Raw genomic sequence first — 18,110 nt, 5'->3', positions numbered from 1 at the left:
CAGGTCACTTATCCGTTCTTCTGCCTCAGTTATTCTGCTATTGATTCCTTCTACTATAGTTTTCATTTCAGTTATTGTATTGTTCATCTCTGTTTGTTTGTTCTTTAATTCTTGTAGGTCTTTGTTAAACATTTCTTGCATCTTCTCAATCTTTGCCTCCATTCTTATTCTGAGGTCCTGGATCATCTTCACCATCATTATTCTGAATTCTTTTTCTGGAAGGTTGCCTATCTGCACTTCATTTAGTTGTTTTTCTTGGGTTTTATCTTGTCCCTTCATCTGGTATATAGCCCTTTGCCTTTTCATCTTGTCTGTCTTTCTGTGAATGTGGTTTTTGTTCCACAAGCTGCAGGATTATAGTTTTTCTTGCTTCTGCTGTCTGCCCTCTGGTGGTTGAGGCTATCTAAGAGACTTGATGGGAGGCTCTGGTGGTGGGTAGAGCTGACTGTTGCTGTGGCGGTCAGAGCTCAGTAAAACTTTAATCCACTTGACTGTTGAAAGGTGGGGCTGGGTTCCCTCCCTGTTGGTTGTTTTGCCTGAGGCAACCCAACACTGGAGCCTACCTGGGCTCTTTGGTGGGGATAATGGCAGACTCTGGGAGGGCTCATGCCAAGGAGTACTTCCCAGAAGTTTTGCTGCCAATGTCCTTGTCCCCACGGTGAAACAGAGCCACCCCCCGCCTCTGCAGGAGACCTTCCAACACTAGCGGGTAGGTCTGGTTCAGTCTCCCCCGGGATCACTGCTCCTTCCCCTGGGTCCCGATGCGCACACTATTTTGTGTGCGCCCTCCAAGAGTGGGGTCTCTGTTTCCCCCAGTCCTGTCGAAGTCCTGTAATCAATTCCCACTAGGCTTCAAAGTCTGATTCGCTATGAATTCCTCCTCCCGTTGCCAGACCCCCAGGTTCAGAAGCCTGACGTGGGGCTCAGAACCTTCACTCCAGTGGGTGGACTTCTGTGGTATAAGTGTTCGCCAGTCTGTGAGTCACCCACCCACCAGTTATGGGATTTGATTTTACTCTGAATGCGCCCCTCCTACCGTCTCATTTTGGCTCCTCCTTTGTCTTTGGATGTGGGGTATCTTTTTTGGTGAGTTCCAGTGTCTTCATGTCGATGATTGTCCAGCAGCTAGTTGTAATTCTGGTGTTCTCGCAAGAGGGAGTGAGAGCACGTCCTTCTACTCCGCCATCTTGGTTCCTCCTCGACTTGCAAATTTTAATTGATCATGGCCTTAATACAAGTTTAGGGTGTGATGTAGCTAGTGAACTCAGGCTTTATCTATGAGTACATTTTGTAAATAATGAGAAGTAATAATCTTATGATACTTTGTACTGATCATATCACATTATTATTTTCAATTCTGGGGCCTAAATGTTAAATGGAACATCATCAAACTTAAGTGCATTCAGAGGAAGTAGATTAGGATATTAAGAAGCCTGAAAGAGAAAAGATCAAAGGAACTTGAGATAGTCTAGAAATAAAAGAAATAAACAGAGACAAAGTTTTCAAAAATTTGAAGGTCCTGCAGAGTAAGAGAATAGTTAAGTGCGTGGGATGTGTACTTAGAGGGACATGAATTCAAAATCTAGTTACTCTTAATAGAGTAGGCATAGTACTCAAAGGCTAGGTTTTTTCACTGGTAAAATTCATAGTACATGTTAAATACTCAACAAATAATATTATTCTTAAGCTTACTATGTGACAATAGTGTTGTTATGAACTATTTATTACATAACTACTTCTGGAAAATCATAGGATAATTGGGATATTCATTTTATTAATTTATTCTGAACAAAATTGGCACTTTATTTGCAAGGTCTGTCAGTGTTTTAGTTACCTATTGTTGTGTAAGAAATTGCCCCCAAATCTAGCAGATTAAAATAATAAACGTTTATTATCTCACAATTTCTGTGGTGGTTTAGGAATTCAGGATTTAGGAATTCAGGAGCAGCCTACCTGGGTACTTCTGGCTCAGGATCTCTCATGAAGTTGCAGTTAAGATGTCAGCAAGGGCTGTGATCATCTTAAGGCTGACTGTTGACAGAAAACCCCAGTTTCATCCTTGCCCCTTGGCAGGAGGCCTCAGGTTCTTGCCATGTTAACTTTCCCCTAGTGAAGCTTGAGCATTCTCATGCCATGGCAGCGGGCTTCTCCTAGAGCAAATAATACAAAGAGCAAGGAAGAAGTCACAATGCCTTTTATGTCCTACTTTCAGAAATCACATATTGTCACTTCTGCCTCCTTGAATTCCTTAAAAGTGAGTCACTAAATACAACCCATACTCAAAGGAAGGGGAATTAGGCTCCACTTTTTAAAAGGGTTATTATTAAAGAATTTGTGGACATATTTTAAAAAACCAATGCAACCAAAAAGGAAATTTGTGCACAAAAAGATTTTAAGGATGTTTCTGATGTTGACTTAGGAAAGAAAAGTGTTCAGCCCTCATCTCCGTAATCAAGTTTCTGGATATAGATTTCCTATAAAATCACCACACCAAATATATTTCCCTTTAAGTTTGCTTCTTAAAATATTGGGTCCACCTCAGGTAAAGAAATGTTTCAATTATTTAATTATCATAAAACCCTGACCTCATGGAGAGATATCCAGTCTTTCCCTGTAAAAGGGTCACCATTGAGTTTCTGTCTGAAGTCTTTTGGCCATTCAAGATAAGAATCTTAATTTATGTTCTTCTGCTAGCTCAGGGTTAATATCTTCATATTATATGAAGACTATCTCCCCTGTCAATCTGACCTAGTATATTAGTTTCCTGTGGCTGCTATAACGAATTACTGCAAACTGGGTGGCCTAAAACAGCACAATTTATTCTCTTGTAGTTCCAGAGGCCAGAAGTCCAAAATCAAGGTGTCAGCAGGGCTGCACTCCCTCTGGAGGCTGTGGGGGAAGAAGATTCTTCTTCCTCTTCTGTTTCTACTTCTTTTAGCTTCTGATGGCTCTTGGCATTCCTCGGCTCAGAGCTGCATCACTCCAGACTCTGTGGTCACATTGCCTCCTCCTTTTCTGTCTGTTATCTTCCTTTGTCTCATTTTTATAAGGACACTTGTTACTGGATTTAGGGCCCACGGTAAAATCTAGAAGCTCCTCTTCTCCAAATTCTTAATCACATATTTTTCTATATAAGGTAATATTCAATCTTTTACCATATTACCAAGGAAATATTCACAGGTTCTGAGAATTAGGATGTGGTCATATCTTTTGTGGGGCCGCCATTCAGCCCACTACCCCTATTATCACTATTAATTAGCCTGGCAAAATAGGATATCCTTAAGATAGTCCCTAAACTATGACTAAAACTTTTGTTTCTTTAAAATTTACTCTAAATTATTAATATAATCAAATGCCTGAAAATATATAATTCCTTAGAAAAGGTGGGATTTATGGTTTTTTGAAGATGCGATATAAACTTGAGAAATGTTGGTCTAATTGATTAATCTTTTGTTATCAAGTATTTTGTACATATATAGACACACAAAAACACCTATGTACTTACCACCTAACTCTCAAATATTAATATTTTGCATTATTTTAAAAAACATTATAGATACAGTTGAAGTACCCTGTATTCCCTTCCCTTGTTTTATTCTTCCATCTCTTCTTCTTTACAGGTAATTACTATCCTGAATTTGGTGTTTTTCTTTGTCATGAAAATATTTAATACTATTTATAAATATGTAGCTATCATAATATAGAGCCATATATTTCTTGAAATGCCATATATATGTCTATATATATTATAAATATGATATGCTATACTTATTGTTATTTTCTCTCAATGTTATATTTTTCAGATTTAGTAATGTTGTTAAATATATAATTTTGTTCAGTGGTTTTTTTTGTAGACTGAGTTGCAAACCATTAGTAGCTCAATCAATTTAGTAGGTCATGAACTACTTTAGAAAAAAAGAAATAGAATAACAGAGAAAATAGAATGCACCACATGCACTCAAGTTAAGTATAGTTTTGTGAAAGTTCTCTCTCTTTCTCTCTCTTTTTACATATAAATTGAGTCATGGTGTAAACTATATTTCTAACTGTAGGTAAAACATTTGAAAGTCATAGGTCTAACTCATTTATTTTCATTAATATAAATTTCATTATATGAATGTACCACATTTTTCCTGTTGATATTCAATTGTTTGCACTATTTTACTACTACAAATAATGCTGCAAAATACTGTTAAACAAGACTCCTTGTTCACATATGTAAGACTTTCTCTATATTATTTACAAGTGGAAGTGCTACAGTATATGCATGTTCAACTCTGCTGGATATTTCTAAATTCCTCTTTGCTGTGGAGTTTTCATTAGCAGTGTACAACATCCATAGAACGTATTTACAACATCAAGAGTGAACCCTAATGTAAACTATAGACTTTGGGTAATAATGATGCATCAATGTGGGTTCATCAATTTTAATAAATGTCACTGTGGTGGGGAATGTCAATAGTGGAGAAGGTTTTATGTGTGTGGACAGAGATTATATGGGAACTCTCTGTACTTTCAGTTCAATTTTTCCGTGAACCTACAACTGCTCTAAAAAAAAAAGGTTTATTAATTAAGAAAAGCAAAAAACTTCACCTGACTCTGGAGAACTATTGCCTATATAACCAACATGGTTTAAAGGCTCATTGAGACTTAAAAAATATTCTTTTTGTGGGGGGAATATCTCAATAAAAAAATATAATAGTAGGAGATTTGGGAAGGGCTACTTATTTGACATTAAAAAAAAGCATGAGCAATGAAGGAAACATATGAGTGAAAAGGAATGAAACATATCTTGACTACTTATGGAACAGAGCACAACAGAACACAGGCTGAAAACCACTACTTTTTGATTCTTAAAACCAAAGAAAAAAAGTCAGTGCCCAGATAATTTTTCCAAGGCAGGAATTTGGGAATTTTTTTCTTGGCTCCAAGAGAAAAAAATGCCATAATAGCACAAAAAATGTTTAGTATTCCATGGTTAGTTATTATTTTGTTTATACATCATAGTAAAAAATCTATTTTAAATATCTGGCTAGGAGACACTCAAGATGGTGGAACAGTAAGACATGGAGATCACCTTCCTCCCTACAAACACATCAGAAATACATCTACATGTGGAACAACTACAACAGAACACCTATTGGATGCTGGCAGAAGACCTCAGACTTCCCAAAAGGCAAGAAACTCCCCACGTACCTGGCCGTGTGGCTGACAGGGTCTTGGTGCTCCGGCCAGGTGTCAGGCCTGTGCCTCTGAGGTGGGAGAGCCGAGTTCAGGACATTGGTCCACCAGAGACCTCCCAGCTCCATGAAATATCAAGTGGCGAAAGCTCTCCCAGAGATCTCCATCTCAACGCTAAGACACAGCTCCACTCAACGACCAGCAAACTACAGTGCTGGACACCCCATGCCAAACAACTAGCAAGACAGGAACACAACCCCACCCATTAGCAGAGAGGCTGCCTAAAATCATAATAAGGTCACAGACACCCCAAAACACACCACCGGACGCGGTCCTGCCCCCCAGAAAGACAAGATCCAGCCTCATCCACTAGAACACAGGCACCAGTCCCCTCCACCAGGAAGCCTACACAACCCACTGAACCAACCTTACCACTAGGGGCAGACACCAAAAACAACGGGAACTACAAACCTGCAGCCTGTGAAAAGGAGACACCAAACACAGTAAGTCAAGCAAAATGAGAAGACAGAGAAACACACAGCAGATGAAGGAGCAAGGTAAAAACCCACCAGACCAAACAAATGAACAGGAAATAGGCAGTCTACCTGAAAAAGAATTCAGAGTAATGATAGTAAAGATGATCCAAAATCTTGGAAATAGAATGGAGAAAATACAAGAAACGTTTAACAAGGACCTAGAAGAACTAAAGAGCAAACAAACAGTGATGAACAACACAATAAATGAAATTAAGAATTCTCTAGCAGGGATCAATAGCAGAATAACTGAGGCAGAAGAATGGATAAGTGACCAGGAAGATAAAATATTGGAAATAAGTACTGCAGAGCAGAATAAAGAAAAAAGAATGAAAAGAATTGAGGACAGTCTCAGAGACCTCTGGGACAATATTAACCGCACCAACATTCGAATTATAGGGGTCCCAGAAGAAGAAGAGAAAAAGAAAGGGACTGAGAAAATACTTGAAGAGATTATAGTTGAAAACTTCCCTAATATGGGAAAGGAAATAGTTAATCAAGTCCAGGAAACACAGAGAGTCCCAAACAGGATAAATCCAAGGAGAAACATTCCAAGACACATATTAATCAAACTATCAAAAATTAAATACAAAGGAGAAGCATTAAAAGCAGCAAGGGAGAAACAATATATAACACACAAGGGAATCCCCATAAGGTTAAAAGCTGGTCTTTCAGCAGAAACTCTGCAAGCCAGGAGGGAGTGGCAGGACATACTTAAAGTGATGAAGAAGAAAAACCTACAACCAAGATTACTCTAACCAGAAGGGTCTCATTCAGATTTGATGGAGAAATTAAAACCTTTACAGACAAGCAAAAGCTAAGAGAATTCAGCACCACCGCACCAGCTTTACGACAAATGCTAAAGGAACTTCTCTAGGCAGGAAAAACAAGAGAAGGAAAAGACCTACTTTAACAAACACAAAACAATTAAGAAAATGGTAATAGGAACATACATATCGATAATTACCTTAAATGTAAATGGATTAAATGCTCCAACCAAAAGACATAGACTGGCTGAATGGATCCAAAAACAAGACCCATATATATGCTGTCTACAAGAGACCCACTTCAGACCTAGAGACACATACAGACTGAAAGTGAGGGGATGGAAAAAGATATTCCATGCAAATGGAAATCAAAAGAAAGCTGGAGGGCCTTCTGTGGTGGCACAGTGGTTAAGAATCCGCCTGCCAATGCAGGGGACATGGGTTCGAGCCCTGGTCCAGGAAGATCCCACATGCTGCAGAGCCACTAAGCTCGCAAGGCACAACTATTGAGCCCACACGCCACAACTACTGAAGCCCGTGAGCCTAGAGCTCGTGCTCTGCAGCAAGAGAAGCCACCGCAATAGGAAGCCCACCCACCACAACGAAGAGTAGCCCCCCACTTGCCGCAACTTGAGAAAGCCCATGCGCAACTAAGAAGACCCAATGCAGTCAAAAATAAATAAATTTATTTAAAAAAAAAAAAAGTCATTCCTTTAAAAAAAAAAAAAAGAAAGCTGGAGTAGCAATTCTCATATCAGACAAAATAGACTTAAAATAAAGACTATTACAAGAGACAAAGAAGAAAACTACATAATGATGAAGGGATTGATCCAAGAAGAAGATATAACAATTGTAAATATTTAAGCACCCAACATAGGAGCACCTCAATACATAAGGCAAATGCTAACAGCCATAAAAGGGGAAATCGACAGTAACACAGTCATAGTAGGGGACTTTAACACCCCACTTTCACCAGTGGACAGATCATCCAAAATGAAAATAAATAAGGAAACACAAGCTTTTAATGATACATTAAACAAGATGGACTTAATTGATATTTATAGGGCATTCCATCAAAAAACAACAGAATACACATTCTTCTCAAGTGCTCATGGAACATTCTCCAGGATAGACCATACCATGGGTCACGAATCAAGCCTCGGTAAATTTAAGAAAATTGAAATCGTATCAAGTATCTTTTCCAACCACAACGCTATGAGACTAGATATCAATTACAGGAAAATATCTGTAAAAAATACAAACACATGGAGGCTAAACAATACACTACTTAACAACCAAGAGATCACAGAAGAAATCAAAGAGGAAATCAAAAAATACCTAGAAACAAATGACAATGAAAACACAAAGCCCCAAAACCTGTGGGATGCAGCAAAAGCAGTTCTAAGAGGGACATTTATAGCAATACAATCCTACCTTAAGAAACAAGGAACATCTCAAATAAAAAAATCTAACCTTACACCTAAAGCGATTAGAGAAAGAAGAACAAAAAACCCACAAAGTCAGCAGAAGGAAAGAAATCATAAAGATCAGATCAGAAATAAATGAAAAGGAAATCAAGGAAACAATAGCAAAGATCAATAAAACTAAAAGCTGGTTCTTTGAGAAGATAAACAAAATTTATAAACCATTAGCCAGACTCATCAAGCAAAAAAGAGAGAAGACTCAAATCAATAGAATTAGAAATGAAAAAGGAGAAGTAACAACTGACACTGCAGAAATACAAAGGATCATGAGAGATTGCTACAAGCAACCCTATGCCAATAAAATGGACAACCTGGAAGAAATGGACAAATTCTTAGAAATGCACAACCTTCTGAGACTGAACCAGGAAGAAATAGAAAATATGAACAGACCAGTCACAAGCACTGAAATTGAAAGTGTGATTAAAAATCTTCCAACAAACAAAAGCCCAAGACGAGATGGCTTCACAGGCGAATACTATCAAACATTTAGAGAAGAGCTAACACCTATGCTTCTCAAACTCTTCCAAAATATTGCAGAGGGAGGAACACTCCCCAACTCATTCCACGAGGCCACCATCACCCTGATACCTAAACCAGACAAAGATGTCACAAAGAAAGAAAACTACAGGCCAATATCACTGATGAACATAGATGCAAAAATCCTCAACAAAATACTAGCAAACAGAATCCAACAGCACATTAAAAGGATCATACACCATGATCAAGTGGGGTTTATCCTAGTAATTCAAGGATTCTTCAATATACGCAAATCAATCAATGTGATACACCATATTAACAAATTAAAGGAGAAAAACCATATGATCATCTCAATAGATGCAGAGAAAGCTTTCAACAAAATTCAACACCCATTTATGATAAAAACCCTCCAGAAAGTAGGCACAGAGGGAACTTTCCTGAACATAATAAAGGCCATATATGACAAACCCACAGCCAACATCGTCCTCAGTGGTGAAAAACTGAAACCATTTCCAATAAGATCAGGAACAAGACAATGTTGCCCACTCTCACCATTATTCAACATAGTTTTGGAAGTTTTAGCCACAGCACTCAGAGAAGAAAAAGAAATAAAAGGAATCCAAATCAGAAAAGAAGAAGTAAAGCTGTCACTGTTTGCAGATGACATGATACTATACATAGAGAATCCTAAAGATGCTACCAGAAAACTATTAGAGCTAATCAATGAATTTGGTAAAGTAGCAGGATACAAAATTAATGCACAGAAATCTCTAGCATTCCTATACACTAATGATGAAAAATCTGAAAGTGAAATTAAAAAAACACTCCCATTTACCATTGCAAGAAAAAGAATAAAATAGCTAGGAATAAACCTACCTAAGGAGACAAAAGACCTGTATGCAGAAAATTATAAGACACTGATTAAAGAAATTAAAGATGATACAAATAGATGAAGAGATATACCGTGTTCTTGGATTGGAAGAATCAACATTGTGAAAATGACTCTACTATCTAAAGCAATCTACAGGTTCAATGCAATCCCTATCAAACTACCAATGGCATTTTTCACAGAACTAGAACAAAAAATTTCACAATTTGTATGGAAACACAAACGACCCCAAATAGCCAAAGCAATCTTGAGAAAGAAAAACGGAGCTGGAGGAATCAGGCTCCCTGACTTCAGACTATACTACAAAGCTACAGTAGTCAAGACAGTATGGTACTGGCAGAAAAACAGAAATATAGATCAATGGAACAGGATAGAAAGCCCAGAGATAAACCCACGCACATATGGTCACCTTATCTTTGATAAAAGAGGCAAGAATATACAGTTGAGTAAAGACAGCCTCTTCAATAAGTGGTGGTGGGAAAACTGGACAGATACATGTAAACGTATGTAATTAGAACACTCCCTAACACCATACATAAAAATAAACTCAAAATGGATTAAAGACCTAAACGTAAGGCCAGACACTATAAAACTCTTAGAGGAAAACATAGGCAGAACACTCTATGACATAAATCATAGCAAGATCCTTTTTGACCCACCTCCTAAAGAAATGGAAATAAAAACAAAAATAAACAAATGGGACCCAATGAAACTTAAAAGCTTTTGCACAGCAAAGGAAACCATAAACAAGACGAAAAGACAACCCTCAGAATGGGAGAAAAGATTTGAAAATGAAGCAACTGACAAAGGATTAATCTCCAAAATTTACAAGCAGCTCATGCAGCTCAGTATCAAAAGAAGAAACAACCCAATACAAAAATGAGCAGAAGACCTAAAAAGACATTTCTCCAACGAAGATATACAGTTTGCCAACAAACACATGAAAGAATGCTCAACGTCATTAATCATTAGAGAAATGCAAATCCAAACTACAATGATATATCATCTCATACTGGTCAGAATGACCATCATCAAAAAATCTACAAAGAATAAATGCTGGAGGGGGTGTGGAGAAAAGGGCACCCTCTTGCACTGTTGGTGGGAATGTAAATTGATACGGCCACTATGGAGAACAGTATGGAGGTTACTTAAAAAACTAAAAATAGAACTACCATATGACCCAGCAATCCCACTACTGGGCATATATCCTGAGAAAACCATAATTCAAAAAGAGTCATGTATCAAAATGTTCATTGCTGCTCTATTTACAATAGCCAGGACATGGAAGCAACCTAAGTGTCCATCGACAGATGAATGGATAAATAAGATGTGGCACATATATACAATGGAATATTACTCAGCCATAAAAGGAAACAATATTTAGGTATTTGTAGTGAGGTGGATGGACCTAGAGTCTGTCATACAGAGTGAAGTAAGTCAGAAAGAGAAAAACAAATACCATATGCTAACACATATATATGGAATCTAAGAAAAAAAAAAAAGGTCATGAAGAACCTAGGGGCAAGATGGGAATAAAGACACAGACCTACTAGAGAATGGACTTGAGGATATGGGGAGGGGGAAGGGTAAGATATGACAAAGTGAGAGAGTGGCATGGACATATATACACTACCAAACGTAAAATAGATAGCTAGAGGGAAGCAGCCGCCACAGCCGCATAGCACAGGGAGATCAGCTCGGTGCTTTGTGACCACCTAGAGGGGTGGGATAGGGAGGGCGGGAGGGAGGGAGATGCAAGAGGGAAGAGATATGGGAACATATGTATATGTATAAGTGATACACTTTGTTATAAAGCAGAAACTAACACACCATTGTAAAGCAATTATACTCCAGTAAAGATGTTAAAAAAAAAACACATTCATGTACCAAAGTGTTCATTGCAGCTCTATTTACAATAGCCAGGACATGGAAGCAACCTAAGTGTACATCGACAGATGAATGGATAAAGAAGATGTGGCATATATATATACAATGGAATATTACTCAGCCATAAAAAGCAATGAAATTGAGTTATTTGTAGTGAGGTGGGTGGGGCTAGAGTCTGTCATACAGAGTGAAGTAAGTCAGAAAGAGAAAAACAAATCCGTATGCTAACACATATATATGGAATCTAAAAAAAAATGGCTATGAAGAACCTGGGGCAGGACAGGAATAAAGATGCAGACGTTGAGAATGGACTTGAGGACACGGGGAGGATGAAGGATAAGCTGGGGCGAAGTGAGAGACTGGCATGGACTTCTATATACTACCAAATGTAAAATAGCTAGTGGGAAGCAGCATAGCACAGGGAGATCAGCTCAGTGCTTTGTGACCACCTAGAGGGGTGGGATAGGGAGGGTGGGAGGGAGTTGCAAGAGAGAGGGGATATGGGGATATATGTATACGTATAGGTGTTTCAGTTTGTTATAAAGCAGAAACTAACACACTATTGTAAACAGTTATAGTCCAATAAAGTTGTTAAAAAAAAATCTGGCTAATGGATAAAGAAGATGTGGCACATATATACAATGGAATATTACTCAGCCATAAAAAGAAACGAAATGGAGTTATTTGTAGTGAGGTGGATGGAGTTAGAGTCTGTCATACAGAGTGAAGTAAGTCAGAAAGAGAAAAACAAATACAGTATGCTAACACATATATATGGAATCTAAGGGAAAAAAAAAAAGGGTCATGAAGAACCTAGGGGCAAGACGGGAATAAAGACACAGACCTACTAGAGAATGGACTTGAGGATATGGGGAGGGGGAAGGGTAAGATGTGACAAAGTGAGAGAGTGGCATGGACATATATACACTACCAAATGTAAAATAGATAGCTAGTGGGAAGCAGCTGCATAGCACAGGGAGATCAGCTCTGTGCTTTGTGCCCACCTAGAGGTGTGGGATAGGGAGGGCGGGAGGGAGGGAGATGCAAGAGGGAAGAGATATGGGAACATATGTATATGTATAACTGATTCACTTTGTTATAAAGCAGAAACTAACACACCATTGTAAAGCAATTATACTCCAATAAAGATGTTAAAAAAAAAAATAAAAGAATTTGCAGAAATTTTATCAATACAACCAAAAGGTCTCTGACCTGCGTGGAACATCTGATTAAAGACTTCACATCTCAAAAAAAAAAAAAAATCTGGCTAATTTATCTTAATATATTGGTCTCATTTATTAAATTACCACACAAATAAGACTAGGCCCTTTTTCTTCCCTAGCAGAATAACAGGACTTGGAGCTCCTGCTCTAGACCACCTAGGGCTTTCAAACAATTAGTGGAACCATTTATATTAAAACTTCTGAGCTATGGCTTCAACCTCTTCACTTTTCAAGTGAAGCAGATAACTAATTACTTGGATAATTTAGTTGGCTGATTTAGTAGGCTTTAACTAATTACTTGGATAATTTAGTTGGCTGATTTAGTAGGCTTTAATAAGAGCCAGATTACTTGGGTTATTCATCAAGGCTTTTTGTGAGAAGACAGTTGCTCTGAATTAGCCATTAGCTGCTTCTCTTTCTTTCCTTCCTTTTTTTTTTTCCTTCCTTCCTTCCTCTTTCTCCAACCCCCCCCCCACCTTCTTTCTTTTTGAAACGTAGTTCCTTATTTTCATTAACAAAACAGATCTAAACACCTTGGCATCCTCACTTATGCCTCTTTCCTATGGCAGTTTCTAAAACTCTTTCAAGAAACCTTAATTTCATCCTACCACCAATGAGTTGGGAGACTGGGATTGACATATATACACTAATATGTATAAAATGGATAACTAATAACCTGCTGTATAAAATAATAAATAAAATAAAATTCAAAAATTAGAAAAAAAGAAATCTTAAATTGAATTCCAATAAAGAGTTTTAGGAATTTACTTAGGAAGTGTTTTCAATTAAATGCAATGACAACATGGGTGGATATTTTAATAACTTTGTAAGGAAAGTTTATTTTCAAAATGCAGTGGTAGGTGTCTTCTTCAGAGGTTACCAAAAATAGTAAATACTGGTCAAAAATTAGGCAGCATGTCCTATGCTATCCCTTTAAGCCCAGTATATAGGTGTTTATCCGGTGTTGGGTGTTTGAGTTTCTTGACTTCGTAAGCTTGCAAAGTACTAGAAGGAAAGGTAGTATTTTATACATTCATTTCCGCCTAATAAAACCAATACTGACTCTTAAAAAACTTTGAATTCATTCCCTATCAGCTATTTCTTTTCACTTTCTCTAAGAGTCTCATTTCCTTCTGCTATTCCTACCGCTTTTCTGAAGTTCCATATATCGGCCTGCAATCCAATGGACCTCCACGATTTTCTCTTTATTCCTTCCCCGCACAAATTTAAACATACTAAACCACTCCTTCGCCAAAGTAAAAGAACGCGAGAGCTCGTTTACACGTTTGGTCAAAACGCATTCTCCTACATCACACATCCCGATCCCTTCAATTTCTCCTTTCCTCCCGCAAATGAAACTCTCGATCTAAATTTACCCCCCACCCCACCTGCAGCCTTATTGCTATTGCTCTGCACACTGAACCCAAGTTCTTTCCAGGCCTTCCATTTCCTAAGAAAAACAAAAACCACTTGGTTTTCAGGGCTTTAAACACTAGGACCCGCTTTCTTCCTCATCATGGGACCTATGGCCTTCCGTGCTTCCTCACTCGGACTCGATCTCCACCTCAGTTGCTCTCTTGCCGGAGCACCACTTCCGGATCTCCGGTGTCTCCGCTTTACCGGTCCGCCCACCTCCCCCGCGCACTTCCTAGAGCTTTGTGCGAACCACTGGCGGGGTCGGAGTGGAGACGCAGGCTGGCCGAGCGCCAGCGGTCTCCTTCTAGAAGACGCACTGAATGGCTTCTCCAGCCTGAGAACTCCGGCCCTGCTGCGGAGTCGAGTGGTGGCGGTGGAGGGTTAGTTTGTTTCGAGCACCGAGCGGGGCACACCCGGAAGTGGCGCGGTACGGGAGCTGCGCCGCCTCCGGAGGCGGGTGCCAGGTACCGGGAGGTGGAGGAGACGCCACGGTACTCTTCGGCGTGAGTGTCACCCGAGGGTGGAATACGGCGAGAGGCGTACGGCCTGCTTCTGGCTCTGTTTCTACGGTGGTAGATCCGGCCGGGTTCCGAGGGGCGAGGGCCTCCTGGGGCGGCTGGGCTGGCTAAGGGAGGGGTGCGGCGGCCAAAGGCGAGCCTGCCTCTCTTCATTTTCCCACTCCAGGGGACCCGCTTTCTTTAGGTCACCACCTCTTCTTCCCACTCCTCTCCAGGCGAGTTGAGGGGAGTTGTACTAGTGAGGAAGTCGCGGCTGGAGCATAGAGTCCATTTGAGTTTTCTCTGCTTCTGGGAGAAGGCGAGCGGCCGCTTTGGTGGGGACTGTTACTTTTCGGCCTCTTCAACCTTTCCTGAGAAATGCCTTTTCGTTAAGAAATGCACCACAGACTCAGTTACCTCTAATGTTTCTGTCTTTACCCCTTTCAGCTTCTGACTTTGACTCCTCTGTACCTTAAAGAATGCTGGAGTCATATGTGACTCCAATTTTAATGAGCTATGTGAATCGCTACATCAAGAACTTAAAGCCGTCAGATCTACAGCTTTCACTATGGGGTGGAGACGTGGTTCTCAGCAAGCTGGAGTTAAAATTGGATGTGCTGGAGCAGGTAAGCGGTGTAGCTGTCACTGGAAACATTTTCAGCCTGCTCAGAAGTAATCTGTGCTTTCCTACACTCTGACTTTATGCTTTAAAAGCTTAGTTTTTCTGCTAATGTATTTTGGGCTATCTTGAACTAGAGACCTTGCTTTACAGAATTTTTTTTTTTACGCTTTGTTACTAGTGGTGGATTATTAGAATCATAATCCCCCAAATTGCCGCAACAGATAGAAAAAAAATTTCATTGTTCTTGTCAGAATTGTTCACCCTGTTACTCAGTTCTTAAGCTTTACCGAATATGCTAATTTACATTGCTAGGATTCTGTATGACGCTGGAAAATATTCCCTTTTTCCTTTTTTGGGGAACGAAGGGGTGCGAAAGACAGCAAGGTTACATCTTGAGGAAGGTTCTCTTAGTGGGAAAAATGACATTACCCATGACATCCTCAGAATATTGAGTAGACAGACAGATTGAGAATGCCAGCATAGTTGAAAACTTCTTTCTTAATCACTTTTTTAGTTTCTTTTTTTTTTTTTTTTAACGTGGGAATGGTCTGATGTAAATGAACTGTAACTTCAAAGTTCATATATTTATTAATTCACTTAGTACACTTATTATTAACATATGCCAGGCAATTCTTTTAGGCTTGAGAATACAAAAATTATCTCTGGAAACTCAGGAGTCAGAGACCAACTGCTTTTTAGGAGATAAGGGAAGACAATCTGATGGTGATGTTATTAGTAACTTTTAGTTATATTCCACTGCTTTCTGTAGTCTGGAATAACCTGGAGTTAACACTGAGAAATAATATTCTTGGTTTCTTCCCCTTCCTCTCTCCAAGGTTGATTATCTTAATATTTTCATTGTTTTTTAATGAGCACAAATCCTAAGTATACAGCTCAAATTTTGCATATGTATACACCTGTGTAACCACTATCCAGATAAAGAAATAAAATATTTCCTACACCCCAAAACGCTCTCCTTGCCTTTTTGTAATTAGTACCCCACCCCTGAAACAAGTGACTGCTATTCTGACTTCTATCAACACAGATAAGTTTCTTGAACCTGTTCTTGAAACTTAAATAAATGAGAATCACTTGTGTTTGAATTCTTTTGTTCAACATTATGGCCAAGATTAACCCAGGTTCTTGAATGAATGACAGTTTATTCTTTGTATTGCCTTGTGGTATTCCATTGTATAAAGATTCACAGTTTATATATTTATTTTCCTTTTGAGGTACATTTGGATTTTTTTTACTTTTGACAATTATGAAGAAAGCTCTTATGAACATTCTTGTATTGGACAGAGGTGTTGATTTCCTTTAGATGCATACCTAGGAGGCAGGCATATATTTAGCTTTAATGGATACTGATAGTTTTCCGGAGTGGTTGTACCAATTTACATTCTCACCAATAATGTGTGGGAGTTCCAGTTACTTAACATTTTTGCTGTTACTTGGTAAGTTTGTTATTTTTAGCCTTTCCCTGTGCTATTGGCTGTTTGTGTATCTTCTTTGGAGAAATGTCTGTTCAAGTCCTTTGCCCATTTTAGAAAGTTTTTTTGTTGTTACTGAGTTGTAGGAATTATTTATATATTCTGGATATCAATCCCTTATCAGATATGATGTGCAAGTATCATCTCCCATTGTGGGTTGCCTCTTGACTCTGTTGATAGTGTCCTTTGAAGAACCAAAGTTTTAAATTTTGATGAAGTCCAACTTACAACTTTTTCTTTTGATGCCTGGGCTTTTGGTGTTATATCCAAGAAATCATTGCCAAATCCAGTGTCATGAAGCTTTTCCCCTATGTTTTCTTCTAAGAGTTTTATAGTTTTAGCTCTCACAGTTAGATATTTGATACCTTTTGAGTTAATTTTTGTATATGGTACAAGGATCAAACTTCATATTTTTTTGCATATGGTTATTCAGTTTTCCCAACATCATTTGTCGAAGACTGTCCTTTCCCTACTGAGTGATCTTGGCACCTTTCTTGAAAATCAAATGATCATTGATAGGAGGATTTATTTCTGGGCCCTCCATACGATTCCATTGGCCTGTATGTCTGTCTTTATGTCAGTATCCCATTGTTTTGATTACCATGACTTTGTAGTAAGTTTTGAAATCAAGAAATGTGAAATCTCCAACTTTTTTCCTTTATTAGTTTTAAAATTTTTTAAATTTAATTAAAAAAAATTTTTATCAGAGTCCAGTTGATTTACAGTGTTGTGTTAGTTATGCTGTGCAGCAAAGTGAATCAGTTATACATATACATATATCCACTCTTTTTTTAGATTCTTACCCCATATAGGTCATTACAGAGTACTGAGTAGAGTTCCCTGTGCTACACAGTAGGCCCTTATTAGTTATCTGTTTTACATATAGTAGTGTGTATATGTCAATCCCAGTCTCCCAATTTATCCCTCCGCTGCCCCTTACCAGTTTTTTAAATGTTAGGAAAAATTAATCATGAAGTCATGCTAGTTAGGAGTTTTCTTAGTTAGAAAGTTTTTAATTCCTGATTTAATTTCTTTAACAGATATAGGACTATTTAGATTTCTGTTTCTCCTTTTGTTAGTTTTGGTTAGTTATTCTTTTCAAGGAATTTCTCCATTTCCTCAAAATCAGGGATCAGCAAACAATGGTGTGGGCCTAACTTTGTAAATAAAATTTTATTGGAGCCCAGCTATTCTGATTCGTTTACATGTTGTCTGTGGCTGCTTTTGCAAGCTAAAACGACAGGGTTAAGTGGCTGGAACAGAGTCTGCATGGCTTGCAAAAGCCTGAAATATTTACTATCTGCTCCTTACTGAAAAAGTTTGCTTGTCTCTGCTCTAAGTTGTCATATTTAAGCCATAAAGTTGGTTTTTTTTGTTTGTTTTTCATTTTAAAGTTGCCTTAAAAAAATCTAGGAACTGTTATGATATCCTCTTTTCAATGCTTATATTAGTAATTTGTATTTTCATTAGTATTGCTAGGGCTTTATTAATATTAGTCAAAACCCAACTTTATTGATTTTTTTTCTACTGTATTCCTGCTTTCTTCGTAATGTATTTCTTTTTTAAAAAATAATTTATTTATTTATTCACTTATTTTTGGCTGTGTTGGGTCTCCGTTGCTGTGCGCGGGCTTTCTTTAGTTGC

At 38.3% G+C, this 18,110-nt stretch overlaps 1 protein-coding gene across 11 annotated transcripts in view; it reads left to right on the top strand.

Annotated features, from left to right (window-relative positions):
- The first annotated feature begins 14,151 nt into the window (after positions 1-14,151).
- VPS13B (vacuolar protein sorting 13 homolog B) overlaps positions 14,152-18,110 on the top strand; it is a 766,991-nt gene continuing 763,032 nt past the window's right edge. For 6 of the 11 annotated variants that reach the window (XM_059902239.1, XM_059902241.1, XM_059902233.1 and 3 more), the window contains exons 1-2: positions 14,248-14,360; positions 14,802-14,980. In XM_059902239.1, the coding sequence (XP_059758222.1) occupies positions 14,834-14,980 (147 nt within the window). In that variant the 5' untranslated portion in view covers positions 14,248-14,360; positions 14,802-14,833. The other 5 variants (XM_059902238.1, XM_059902235.1, XM_059902234.1 and 2 more) reach the window with 5 other exon arrangements.

The sequence above is a fragment of the Balaenoptera ricei genome, chromosome 17 (assembly GCF_028023285.1).
Source record: "Balaenoptera ricei isolate mBalRic1 chromosome 17, mBalRic1.hap2, whole genome shotgun sequence".
NCBI classification, from domain to species: Eukaryota; Metazoa; Chordata; class Mammalia; order Artiodactyla; family Balaenopteridae; genus Balaenoptera; species Balaenoptera ricei.
This window is presented reverse-complemented; position numbering and strand designations above follow the sequence as displayed.